This window comes from Achroia grisella, unplaced genomic scaffold (genome assembly GCF_030625045.1).
Source record: "Achroia grisella isolate CSIRO2021 unplaced genomic scaffold, CSIRO_AGI_Agris_v1 utg4223, whole genome shotgun sequence".
Taxonomy (NCBI): Eukaryota; Metazoa; Arthropoda; class Insecta; order Lepidoptera; family Pyralidae; genus Achroia; species Achroia grisella.
In genome coordinates, this window is record NW_026712852.1 from 754230 (window position 1) to 769741 (window position 15512).

Consider the following 15512-nt stretch of genomic DNA (forward strand, 5'->3'; position numbering starts at 1 on the left):
TTTCAGAATAAAGTCGCATCCGTCAGGAAGGTGTTAGCTTTTAGCCGCTCCATAAGCTTCGCTCTTCCAAGGTTTTGGAATGCCATCTGCATTCGTCACGACAGCATTAGATTTATAAAAAAAAAATCGTTATTAAAAATGTTATATTAATTTATAATATCTTTAAGTAATGTGGCGAATTCGTAATGGAATAAAGATTAGAAAGACTAGATTCAGATATCAGTAATTACAATCGCAGTGTTTTGAACTAAGCACTTTGAAATTTGAGCCAACACTAGAGTAGCTAACTTTTGACCCTATTGATTTCAAAAGAAGACATATAATATTAAAGTCTATGTAATTTGGACGTAGATATTGTACATAGTTCTTTGAAAAAAAAAACCAAACTATTTAATTCTATTAAAAGATGTGAGAATTCCGATCATTTTGGTTGAACATTTTCTAAATGGTATTAAATAAACGGACAAAGCGTCGTAAAAATATCAGTCACACCGAATGTAATGCAATAAAACGATTCCACTTAGACCAATTAATTAGTGACATATCTATGACAAGAAATACTTCTACGTATTAACGGTAAATACTGAACCGGACTAGGGTTTTATCACAAATAAAATAATATTACCTACATTGTTTTGTAAATCTAAGATCGAAACGCATATATATATATATATATATAAAATTTAACATCATATTAATATTACACATTTTTTAAATGTTATTTCATTATTAAATGTAATATTTCAGTTTGAAATCTATAATGTAATCATCCTTATGTAGATAATTGTCAAGAACGCATTAAAATTGAGACACTCTGTGTCTGATAAAATTATTTTGATTTAAGACTGTACTGCAGGTAACCCGCAGTATATTCTTGAAGAATGATTTATTTATGGTTTATTTAAAAAGAAAATTGACTGAAATGGACTTTATGAGAAATTATTAATTACTCATACTCTGTCCACCAAACAATATTTTCTTGGTATCAGCGATATCACAATTTTTTATGGCCTTTACTGCGGTTACAATTCAGCCTCCAAAGTTATATTGGAAATAACACACTGCTAGAAGGATAATATTGCAATGCAAATAAAAAACAAGATACGGCCACACGCAAGGTAAGGGTGTAGTTGGAATTTTACCAGCGTGCTTGTCGTGATATTAAACAATTATTAAATTTACTAATATTAAAGAGAGAGAGAGAGCGCGGGTTTTGCTATAAGGAAATTAAATTTCGGAACCATTGAACCAATTTGAGAAATTCTTTCAATATTTTAAAGATACATTATTGACAAACAGACAATATCAAGAGTGGTATAGTTTAAATATTATGTGAATATAAAGAATTAACAAAGTAATTATCAACTGTACTTAGCCGGGGCAGGCTATAAGAAATAATAACATCATCCAACGATGAAGGTTGGAAGTTGGAACACATTATAACCGAAAAATAGCATATAGCGTAATAGCTTAATATCTATCATTATGTTTTGTACACTTTATATTATAAGTAGAATATTGGTTTCCGTTATTATCAGTAGAATATATTATCAGTAGAATATTTTCTATGGTATATAAAGTTTCATTTTCTCTCAAAATTTAGTTTACATAAGTGCAATCACCATGTGTCTCAATAAATTCGTATATTTGACCTCTATTAATATTAGGCTTGTATATTCGACCTTAATCTAACGTGTTAAATATACTTTATTATGTATATTAAATTATACCTAATATAATAAAAGTATTATTCTATTGATTCTGTTTTATTAGACTTTAAAAGTTACACGTAAATTATTTAAAAGAGCAACACACAAAATTCCTGATTGTTCTTCTTTTAATGATAAAACTTTGCGAAGGAGCGGGTGGATTAAAAAAAAAGTTATCAATGTAACTTTATTTGAATAAATAATTTTCTATTTTATTCTGTTCTTAAAAGACCACGCAAGTTTAGTGTTATTATAAACGTTGGTGTTCACTTTTTTTTTTATATATATCGTAATATACTTACAACTAGTACATTATTTTGAACGAGTTATTACATCACCTAATTATATATACAAGAATATTTTTGAGACAGAACTCCTAATTTGTCAAAACGTTACTTTAAGCGCAACGACCAGTTTGAAATTTTATGTAACATAGATTGCTGCCCGCAGTTTCTTATACGCGAGGCACCTTGAATTTTTCCGGGTTGTAAGCTTCTTGCTATAGGTGTTAATATGCAAATAAAGTTGGTTAATCTATGATAGTGTTTATGCAATAACTTTTTTATTGGATAGTAAAATAATAAACTGCACACAATTTAAAGAAACAATAGCCAGAAATGGCTAGTACCTACAACAATTTCAAAAATAGATGTACCAATTCAGAAATTAGTGGTTGCACTTAGAATGTTTTTCTACTAATATTTACTTTTCAATTAAAATATTAGAGGATTCATTGTTTGGTGTAATTCCACCTTTACAGTACTTACAAAGCGGGCTACTAAGCCTGTTTTATATTTTCATATATAATAGAGAGAGCACTGTGGCCTAGTAGTTTATTAACCCAACATACCAACATCAAAGGTCACGAATACGAATATGAATTCTAAACAATTTATGTATATCTTAGAATACTCTTGTCTTAGATATTATATACATTTACATGGTAATAATTGAAGGGGTCGGGAACATAGGATCCGTTTGTTTAGTATAATTCCACATTTAAAATACACCTACATTTAATAAGCCGTTTTATATTTATATACACCTATATAGATATTATAGCGCAAAGCCTATAAACATATCTATTAAATTTTTAACCTAAAATTGATAATTATATATAGTTAATTCTCAATACATCGATTCTATTATGTGTATATTCATAAGGACATCGATAACACCAATTTAGTAAAAATTTAAAATATTAATACTACTCTATAGTAGTGACGGCCTCGGTGGTCTAGCGGTTTAGCACACCGATTAACTTCCGATGGTCGTGGGTTCGATTCCTAGCACGGTGCAAGCATTTGTATTCATGAATATATTTGTTTGTATCGTTCTGGTTTCTATGTATATTATGTATGTATTTACAAAAAATCTAAGTATTATATATCAGTTGTAACCCATAACACAAGCTCTGCTTATCGCGGGCCTGGAGGGCGCTGTGTTAATTGTACAGGGTTATTTATTTATTATTATATTATATATAGTAGTGAGAATATTTTAAATTTAGTATTGTATGTAATTAGGGGCACATAAAGGGTAAGAAAGAAATCTGCGACAAAGAAAATCACACAAAATAACTTTGAAACTATGTATGTATGTATATAGGTTGGATGCAAGCCAGTATCGTAATGTCACTTTTTACAATGTAAAATCGTAATTCTGAAGTAGGTACCTATTTTCTTCATGACGCAAATTCTAACATAACGTCTATAAGAGGCGTCGAAAAAACAATTTAACCTTTTCCAAAAATCCGTAAAATTATTAATATCAACAAATGAATACTATTTTACAATCAACACGTTTTTAGTATATGAATTAATTTGTTCTTTAAATTTGTTATATATTATTACTAGCTACTCGCCCCGGCTTCGCACGCGTGTACATGTATTATATACCTATATATAAACCTTTCTCTAAAATCATTCTATCTATTAAAACAACGCTTCAAAATCTGTTGCGTAGTTTTAGAAATTTAAGCTACTAATTTATATTACGTAATGATTAAATTTACTGGGAATTTTTATTAATTTGCACCAAGAAGAATCGAGTTAATCTAATTGATTTGACAGCGAATTGAACTTTTGAATCGAAAATTTGACACTATAGTGAAAGACGAACGAATAAAGTTCGTATGCGAACTTTATTCATTTCGTTTGTATGAACTTGTCTATCTCATGCTATAATAATTCAATTAAATTTTACCGAACTATGCAATTTCATTTTGATCTGAATATTCGAATTTCTAAATTCGGAAGGTCCCCAAGATTTCATAGATAGAAAGGATAACGTTCAATGTACCATCATCAATGTATTACATTGTTGTATCAAAATTGCTTCGGAATATAAACTTCGTATGTGTAGAGATACCATTATCGTTGATTCGCAGTCGCCGTCCCACAACATTGTAGGCCGAGGCATGCGCGGCGTGCCCAGTCTGAATCCTTCTCTACAAAGTGATACTCGCTTCTGCCGCTAATGCGATCAGCTGTTTTAATACGTCGTTTAAAAACAATGACATAAATATAACAATAACACATAAATTATTTCTTGTTTCGTGATTGACTTCCAGTAAACCACTCGATTCTGTAGAAGCGGCCGTGTTGTGCGAGCTTTTAACTTAATAAAAGTATAAAGTGTGTTTGACAATACAGCAACAATGCCAGCGGAAACTCAAATAGAGTCGAAAATTGTGCATCGCAAAGTCACGCCGGAAAGTGAGTAACTTTCTTTTGTTTATATTTTCTCAGTTATGTATATATTTGTACAGTTATATTACGTATTCCAAGCTTGTTTGTTTTTATAATTTGTGTTGTTACTTTATGTAGGTAGTGAACATTGTTTATACTGCGTCCTGAGTTTATTAAAAATGTAGTGTACAGTTAATGTCTAGTTTTCTACGTTATACCATCATACAGATTCCCTAATACGAAATACCAATTATAATAACTAATAAAGCCTTATCGAAATCGAAATGATTTATTCTTTTAAAATTATAAGTTAATATAAAACAGAATTCCATATTTAAGTGCATTGTTTGATCTGTATTTGTAATTGAAAAACTATGAAATGAAATGAAAATGGCAACCATTACGGTTGCCATTTTCATTTGTGTACACGTTATTTTAAACGCATTTCAGGATTTCTCATAGGTAGGTTATATTGTAATTTGTTTTTAACATATAAATTGTTTTTATACGTAGAGATTATAAACTAATAACTAGTTTTTATTGCTATCATGAAATACCTCTATAATTGTATAATCGCGTCATCTTTACATAGTCATAAAATGTAACCGCTTCGAAAGAATTATTTACATTGTAAAGTAATATTCTTTGTTATTCAATAGATAGCATCATCTTTTGAAACAAGTTTCTTCCTATTTATTTTATATAAATATTATCATCATCATCATCGCAGCCCGGAAGACGTCCACTGCTGGACATAGGCCTCCCCCAAAGATCTCGACGATCGGTCCTGCGCTGCTCGCATCCAATGCCTTCCAGCGATCTTGACCAAATCGTCGGTCCACCTTGCTGGAGGCCTTCCCACGCTGCGTCTTCCGGTCCGTGGTCGCCGGAGATACATATAAATATTATATGTATCTCCAAAAACTTAATACCTACTGTCAAAATCACCATAAGATATTGTTTGTACAAAACGTATCTAGAAAATATTTGTTGATAATATTTGATCAACTAGGATCAAATATTATCAACATTCTCTCATCTCTTCATCTCATTTCCTATTAGATTAAATAATTATGGTTTTAGAATCTCTTTTTGTGTAAAAGAGATTCTAAAAATTAATACAATCAATTCCGAAAATATATAATTATGAACATAGTTAAAAATATGTACATAACTACAATATTTGTTAGAATTTATTAATTAATTTCATTATGTGGCTTAGTCCACTTGTTACTAATTAATAACTATTTATTTAATTTAAATAAGTATCCAGCTTAAAAATAGTTTATTCATTACCTCTAGAGAAATAAAAATCCTTCGGAACCGATATGTATGAGACAAATAATCAAAGTGGATAATGCAAGCTTATCTGTGGGAGCCGGTTTTCTCTGTCAATCCAGAAAGGGATCTGGTATAAAAATACATAGATAGGTAAATATAAAGTTACATGACGAGAAAAATGTGTACTTTGTCACTTAAATATTACATAGAATACAGATGAGTTGAGAAAAGGAATAAATACTCTGTGTATTTATTCCTTTTAAAAAAATACATAATTTGCAAACTAGTAAGCCAAGTAACAATAGTTGTCATTTAGCTACGTAAAAATATATGCTTACACTTATGTCTAAAAATTAAAAAATAATTTATGTTGCATTCAAGTAATAATAATGACTAATAATAAAATCCTTTTAATAAAATAAGTAAACATTAGAAATCAATACTATGTAAATCCATTGTCCATGTTAACATTGAATGAGTCAGATAATAATGAATAATACTAATTAGATATGCAAGTAATAACGATTAAAACCCTAACACGTAATAGTTACGAGTAGGTTAATACTTGGTTATGCAGGCACGGATATTTTTGTTAACTTTTTCGCTAGAAATAAAAATGATAAGTGGTAACCGATGCATATATATGATGAGCACAATGCATATCACGTCATCAAGTGCATCATTGCCATGCCTCCGTACCATGATATTCACTGACAAAATACTTCAACCAAGGTGACCAAGGAGCTTGGCGGCTGAAATAGGTAATCATGCCTTTGGACAAATTCATCCTTTGTTATAGCACTTTTTGATAATTCTAAATGGATTTTATTCCTAATTTAAACGACATGATATATTTTTATCCGCTTATAATATATATGTATAGATATATACATATAGTCAGAATTAATGTTGTTTTGTTATTTAAAATGGTGACAGAATAAGGGATGAAGGACATAGCAACGAAACAGCACACTTGTGCAGACCAAGTGACGAATAATAACTAGTTTGCAATAAGTTTTACTTACTTTCAATCCTTTCTTAGCGAAATCGGTACAGAAATTTATCATCTCCATTACATTCTTACTTAATATGCATAGAAATTGAAACTTTATTATAGTTTAGTTCATCAACGATTTAAGAAGTAATTTTCAACAAATATTCGATTTAGTTCCAGACTAATCGAATGTGATAATTCACAATGGGCGTTTTATTGTTGTCAATCTATCGAAACGTTGTAGTCTTTATTGGCGTGAATCACCTCCCGTTAATACATTGGGGACATTGCCATTGCACGCTCGGCTTCATATCGTACTGTCTGTTTGGATGTCACTAGGGGTCAAAATGTAAATAACATACAAGTATAATTACTAAGGTCTTGTGTGCACAACCTGAATATATCACGCAATAACTAGACTTAGATGATTGTGTAAAAGCAAGTAACTGTATTAAGTCTTGTGTTGCTAATTACAAAATTTATGACATTGATCTATTCTTAAAATGAATATTTTTTATAATTTTGTGCCTTATAGCAGCATTTTGTAATGAAGAAATTCAATACTGGAATCACTACTACTTCTTGATCGTTCCCTCAATGCTGAGGATTGCGACTCTACACGAACTTGTCGACCAGCTATCGGTTATCGCTATCGGTTACCCTGAATCGCCTGGAACCACTACACTAATTTGATAAAATAGCAATCTTACATGATTGCTATTTTATCAAATTAGTGTAGTGGTGTATCAGATATATTCACCCGTCATGTGCTTGTATTCTTTCGCCTGTCGATTTTATTCCACTTTACCACGCATGAATTAAGTAACATTAAAATTTCAAACTTGTAGAAACAGTCGTATAATGTTGGTGCCTGCCAGGTGGTGGTACTCGGCCTTGCTTACCATGCTATGATACATCCCTAAAATAATTTCTATTCTTACAGAAAAACTGTCATTCACAGGATTCACGTGCTCTCAGTCTACGAAGGCAGTTAAAGCACGTGGTTGACTCAGAACTCATCCATGTGGCTGTCTGTAGAATAAACAAACATGTTGAACTGACAGTTCTTTTAATTCCACAATTAAAATCACCTATTAGATCACTATAAGAGTGTTAAAAGTAATACTTGTGGTTAGTTATTCGACAATTACCTTAATCACAGTGCATGCGCATTGAGTAAGCTACTGTGTAATGTACATCGCATATTTTCTTCAATAATTACGCATCAGGTTTATTCATTTTCACGATTAGTATGATTTTATGAATTATAATATTATATACTAGCTGTTCCCGTGACTTCTGCCGCGTGGAATTTCATTTAATTTTTCTAAAATAAAAGTAGCCTAAGTTACTCCTTATTACATCAGCTACCTGCCAAAAAAAGTCCCGTCAAAATCGGTCCAGCCGTTTCAAAGATTAGCCGGAGCAAACAGACCGACAGACAGACAGACAAAAATTGTAAAATATTTTGGTGTATATGCCGTATTTATATTCATATGCATGTAGTAAATGTAGTAAAGAACGGTTATTTCAATATTACAAACAGACACTCCAATTTTATTTATATGTATAGATGTTTAGATATTTATTTCATAGTAATGATAGAGAAAACTTACGTATATGAGACTTTTTCTCAAAACTGAAAGTAGTTGTGTAATTTAAATACTAATAGATAATTTTATGCTGATAATCGTATTTAAGACCCACAGACGTATTGATTTTAGTTGTATGTAGTATTGTATTTTAGTGTATGTGTAGTAGAACTAAAATCAGTTACATTTTTATAATATGAATAAAATTATTAGTATCACTAGTAAACTATTTATAATAGCATGGAAGTTAATTAATTAATAATAGAACTTGTCGTTACAAAAATACCAATAAATGAAAATAATAAATTTGCAATTATCTGCAAACGATTAACATTCAGAAATTCATCAATTTATTGGAAATGAAGTAAATTTTCTGATTTTTATTAGAAATATGTGTTTATTAAAATATCGTGACTTGGCCATCATATTAGCAAATATTGCCTATGAACATTTATAGATACCACCTATTTGCCTGAAATCGTAAAAGCAAATAGCTACGCAACAATATATTATTTGAGCTCTATTATTGCCAAGGCACTTTATTTTTCACTTAAATAAAATAGGCACATAATCCAACGCAAGCAGCCTGTTAAAATAAAATTATAAGGAAACTAGATACCTTATAATTTTATTTTAACAGGCTGCTTACACAGATATCTAATCTATGTACATTTAATGTACATATCAACCATAGTTTAAGAAGTTTCATATCAAGAAAATAAAAATATTTTTCGTAGATTTTGCTGAGAACTTCTCATACTAAACAGTTATAATTTGAACGTCAATTAGAATAACACAATACTCTTTTTTTAGAATGTTTATGTTTCAAATACATATTTACTGTCTGGGAATGTATGTCATTATTGGCTAAACCACTATTCGGAGGTTTTTGGCTTATTTTGCAAAGCCTTCATTATTTACGGTTTTGTTAATGAATTGACGATGGTCACACAGTCGTTTCTATTCTGCCTTGTTTCCGGGAAAAATTCTATTACATATACCAGCCGCCTTGTTCGAAACAAACAGACGGTTATTTCTAGCTGCCCATAAAGTACCTAGTCCAGACTATAATACCGTAAAAACGTGTATCGTCTTAGGTACTAGTGGGAATGTCATAGGATTTAAATTCTAATTTTACGATGCTTCAACTTTTTTTTTACTTATTGATATTTACAACTTAGTCCGTTCTAAGATTTAAGTTCTGTATTGTTTCAGTACATTTGAGTTGTTCAACTCAAATATACTAACCAAATAATTAATGGTTATAACTATTTTAATTATAGATTTTTTTTATCTCTTGTGTAACAGTCTTTCTGGTCTTAATTAAATGTTTTTAATAATTCAATATTATTATTTATTTCTAAAATTAATTATTTTATAGAATTATTATTATACGTAAAATAATAATTCTATAAAAATTCCAAACATGTGTGTGTAGAGCTCTGAAACAACTAATAGGAAAAAACTATTAGTTTTACAAAATTATTAGTAATTCCCATATTTTTCATATATTTACCTAAAAAGGCTTAAATATAATACTCCATTTTTTTATTATTAATGTACATAGATTATTACGTTTGTTACGCAATCTATTCTATATTGGTATGAGTAATTTATATTAAGATAAAAATAACACCATAGGTACATAAACTTCGCCATAACAAGCAGCATGTGAGTAGGTACATGGTCGAAACAAGCGACGTCTGAATACTTAATCGTTACGCTCTGATATCATGGACACCATTAAATCCATTAAGATTGCCTTTTTGCTTACAAATTACTTCATTTCACGTTCTATTTTTGTAATCTACAGTATGCATGCTGCAAATCTATAATAGAAACAGTGCGATTTGACTGAGATAAACATCATCATTATTATAGCAGCATATATATAGGTTAAAAATTAATCTCGTATGAAGAAGTAAAAAATCTTTGGTATTAGAACAATTTGGCTCTGAAACCTTGTACATCTTATATTGACCGATTTTCGAAGGTCAAAATCTTGGTACGAGGATGTACGATTGGTATACCTGGTCGGTTGTCTCTACAAAAAAGAATGCCTACAGTTACTGCTACCGCGCTAACCGACGCGACGCTTGGCTTTGTTTAATGTTTTGTTGACGAGTTTTATTCTCTTGAAGTTTTGTTATGCTTTGTTTTCAAGTTTAATGATGAAAGTACTCCAGTAGGTAGATATATTATTTCAGAATGATTGAAAACCTATTATTTCCATTGCAGCACTTACTCGACTAATTTACAGCTTATTATGTTTATAATAGAATGAGAATGAACTAGGAAATAGAACAACTAACAGAATAAGGATTTGTTTGAAGAATATGTTTGATAAGCCTTACCGAAAAGCGAAGTTATGACCTATTACCCCCAGTTTATTTCATTACATGAACCTACTTTAAAGTGAAGTTGTAAGCTTATTTCCTACATTAGTATAATTGCACATCGACGAGGACTTAGTAATTTAAAATTGTAAAGTTACCCTGCTGTGTCAGAAGTAATAGAGAAATTAATTTGAAATTTATTGATGTAGGACATCATTAATGTTGTCGCAAGATGTCTACAGTCGTGACAAATAAATAGGACGTGACAAACGTGACATCATTTATCACACGCCGAAAGTGACAACAGTATGCTGATAAAATCTTTTATTTTATTAATTAATCTTTAATCTTATTACCTTTTAATAAGATTAAAGATTAAACGATAACTAAGTTATACATAAGTCACGATGTATCTACAGACAATTGAAAATAATGAGATAGATTGCATGTTCACAAAAAGCGAAGAATTAGATTTACCTTCGCGAGTAATTTAGGGCTCGCATAATAAAATTAGGTAACTAATTTATTTTAATTTATACATGTTTACGATATGGTTAAGGGCTAATAACAATGTTATGCACGTTGGTAAAGAATAAATTGTAAAACACTCTCTCAATTACTCTATAGAACAAAGGTTTACATTTACCACAATCTGTGAGGATTTTGTACCCATGTGATTAATACTATATATAATTTACCATTTTACAATAATTATTATGATGTATAGATACATTTATACCTATATTTGGATTACTTTACTAAATCAGACTTTGTATAAAGTTAACTGGGGGTTACACCTATGTTTAGGGTTTAATGTTTGCCACTCCAAGTATATAAAGGAAAGTTCAATAATTTCATTAACTAAATGAGAATATGATTCAAAATAATGATTCAATTCTGATTTTATTTAAAAGCAGTTCTTGATTAGTTTAATAGGTATTTAAATATGAAACAATATGCCTAACCTTTGAGTCTTTAGACCACAAAGGGCAAAAGGCAACAACTCAAAGGAGTTATTACTTATAATGTTATATGCAATATTATGAATACAATAGAATTATACAATAGAAGACGCGAGATAAGTGTATAAAAAGGAAATATAAAGTATTTAAAGCATTTTAGAACTATTAAAGCGTTATTAGAACTTGTTGTCAAGTGTTGCGTACATTACACTATATCTACTTTGGATAATACCTCTGACTATACCATCAGAGCTAACTGATACATATATTAAATATATACAAATAACGATGAAATATATTATTATCGCAACCTAATAAATATATATTTTAATATTGAAATGTCGTCAGTTATTTAAATTGAAATATATAATTAAGTTAGTATATCGTATAAAATATTAAAATTTAAAATTAACAATTAAACAAAATGTCGGCTAACAGCATAGTATTTCTTATACTAAATTTAAGAAGAAAAAGACAACTGAATTTGTATATATAGAGATTTAGCTCCAAAACTTTATTAGATATATGTGGATACAAAAGAAAATTAAGATCATTTATACATGTACATATAGTACATTTACTATAACGTATTCGTATATTTTAGTTATCTCTATGATCATAATACTGGCTGTATTATAATCATAGAGGTAAATAAAAAATACAACAGAGTAAATATACACATACTAAGACCAAAAAACCCAAGTGGACACGACCATCAGTAAATATTAAAACGTATAACTAAACACTTTATAAGATTATCTATTTTAAATCTCACAGACAGCTATTGTTACGTAAATACAACTATAATTATATACTCCATACTAGCTAACCCGGTAAACTTTGTGTTGCCATATATATTATATGGTGGAAGAAGGGTGGAATTATACGATAAGTTAAAATTCTGTCTAAAAATAAAAAAAAATATTTGGATTCGGCCACCCTTATCACATAGGGATATAAAACAGATATTAGCCAATATTCAGACCTACCGAGTATACGTATAAAATTTCATAAAAACCAATTAAGCTTTTTCAGAGAAGTATGGCAACTAACACTGAAACTTATTTCTACTGAATTTTATATCTACAGAGATAAACCTACAAATTCTTACAATGTACATGAGAATTATATAGGTGTATATCGAGTCCAATGTTAATTTTACGAAACCAGCTTCAATGAACTGCCAATGAAAAATTAAGTGCAAGAGACCATATGCACGAATGAATGAATGAATAATTTATAAAAGCCCTATAGAGATATTCTTTATACAATATATATATTGAATATACAAATATTAATCATACATAAATAACTTCATTTCTATATTAAATAACTCTGAACCACTGCTCTTTTTTTAATCTGTATTTTTTTTTGTATTATTTATATTTGTCTGGACAATATAAACGTATATCTGTGTATGTGTATATGAAAGAAAATGTTTGAAAAGTCGTACGGAAAAGTACTTTGTGAAGCTAGGCCGGACAGCTATTTATATAAATAACTTGTTAGCCATACAATTGTTTATTAATATTTATCTATAAGTTTTGTTGATTCTTGGATTGTCATGAGTCATGTCGGCCTTAACCAGAAGGTGAGCAAGCTCGATAATATTTAATATGTAATTAGCAAACACCTGATAATTTGTTTATGTGAAAAACTGATGTATATTTACCAACCCTGTCGAATTTATCTCTTCTCTGATACGGGCTGAGAATGTACCGCAAGGTAGGTATTTCGGGTAAAGACAAAACGAAATGATAAAGAATGTTTTAGTTGAAATTCTTACTTTTGCTGCTACGAACTTTACTTGATTTAGATTCTATATAAAAGTGGCTGTTGGTCCGACTGAATATATCTCAAACCTATAGGAAACGATTTTCATTCAGGTAAGTCGGACAAAATCACAAAATCAGTAGATTCTGTGATTTTGCGCGTTTACCACTAAAAAGATTCCATTTATCGTATCTCCTCAGTTTCAAGACACTCTCCTTGATGTGAAGCCAAATCTCGAGGTCCTTGGCGTTGATATATCCAGTGACGTTCAGTTTTGCGGTCATTTGGAGGACAAGGCTAAAATAGCCTCAAAAAAGCTTGGTGTGCTCAGTAGAGTGAGACGGTATTTCACGGCGGCCCATCGCTTACAATTATATAAGGCGCAGATCCGGCCGCATATGGAATACTGTTCTCATCTCTGGGCGGGAGCTCCACAATACCAGCTACTTCCATTTGACCGCATTCAGAACCGAGCAGCCAGAATCATTGGTAATCAACGTCTATGTGACAGACTCGACCCATTGGCTTTGCGGCGAGATATTGCATCTCATGAGTGTGCATTTTCTACCGCATATATCACGGGGAGTGTTCTGAGGAATTGTTCGGATTAATACCAGCTGCTGAGTTTCACCACCGTACCACCCGTCAGAAACTTTAATACCATCCTGATCATCTGGATGAATGGCGGTCTTCCACAGTACGGTTTTCTAGAAATTTTTTGCCCCGCACAACCACATTGTGGAATCACCTTCCAGCAATGGTATTTCCGAACCGATACGATATTGAAACCTTCAAGAAAAGAGCTTATTCTTTAAAAGGCCGACAACGTACTTGCAATTCCCCTGGTGTTGCGGGTGATCATGGGCGGCGGTAATCACTTACCATCAGGTGAGCCGCATGCTCGTTTGTCCCCTGTGTTATAAAAGAAAAAAAAAAGATTCGTAATTTTTAACCTTCTCGGAGCCATCCCAAGCCTGTTAAGGCGAAAACTTAAGATACCTGTCCTAAAATGCAGTTTCTGCATGCAGTTCTTTTATAATTTTTAATTGAATTTGAATAATTTTTTACTCACAAATAACAAGTAGGGAGTAAAGCTTTACTAATTTATATAATAGCCATATTCTATATTGATAGTGCTATCACTCATAACAGACCGTATTTTGTGTGATGAAATTGTACAAAATGTATGTCACATTATAAATTGATAACATTATAGAACAAAAACATTATAAGGGACAGATAAATGTGCTGTTTACCATTTAATAATGTCAGACTACATCCTCCGACGTTGTATTGAATGTGTATTTTATTTTAATTTGCGCAGTATTAATACGTAAAAAATACATAAGGTTTCTACTAATTCCTTATGTATTTTTTATATGTGGTAGACTGGAAAAATATATTTTTTATATATTATATATTAAAAATATCCTTTGCCTGTAATTCTAGAAAGCTTAAGGCGACAAAACTTTTTCTCAAAAACTATTTTACACCGTATGTAATAATTTTCACGATTATGTGTAAATCTATGATTGATTCAATAGTTTATAAATACCTTTACTGCTTGTGCTATCTACGTATTATTCATAGTGAGTTCATGTTCTATAAACTGCTTTAGTAACTTATATCACGCATTTACACTATGGACTTGTTTACCATTTCTAACAATACGAAACTTAATATTTTATTATATTTTAATGAGTAATGTTTACTAATTCCAATTTTTACTAATATTATAGAAACTTGTTTATTTCTTATATTTTAACCGGACTATCCGTAACAATTTGTTAGGCATAATCCAGTCGAAGCATAGTTAATATACATAACATTGTATTTGGAATATGCGCATTTGAGATAAAAAACATTTGGAACACTTTATACCGGTCAGTCATGGTCACGTGGACGTAAAATCTAATAGGTTCCGATAAAGCAATTACATAATCAACACCAGTTAAAATTACGCGGTGCAGATTTGTTCTAACTAGTTCGACAGACTGAATTAGTCGTACAAACTAAGCATGTACACAATGCACTTCAATTCACAAAATTCGGTACTTTTTAGGAATTTAAAAGCATAATAGTTTAAAACTATGTCGAGGTCTGAAATCTCTTGTCACTCATTCAACATTGCCACAGTTCCTGCGGAAATATTGCGCAAAGAATTGTGTGATTTTT

General features: G+C 30.5%; 1 protein-coding gene across 1 annotated transcript in view; it reads left to right on the plus strand.

The window, feature by feature from the left end:
- The first annotated feature begins 4367 nt into the window (after nt 1-4367).
- Nucleotides 4368-15512, plus strand: part of LOC131844859 (clavesin-1) — a 49338-nt gene continuing 38193 nt past the window's right edge. The window contains exon 1 of the mRNA XM_059193838.1: nt 4368-4426. Within this exon, the coding sequence (XP_059049821.1) occupies nt 4369-4426 (58 nt within the window). The 5' untranslated portion in view covers nt 4368. The remainder of the gene's footprint in view (nt 4427-15512) is intronic.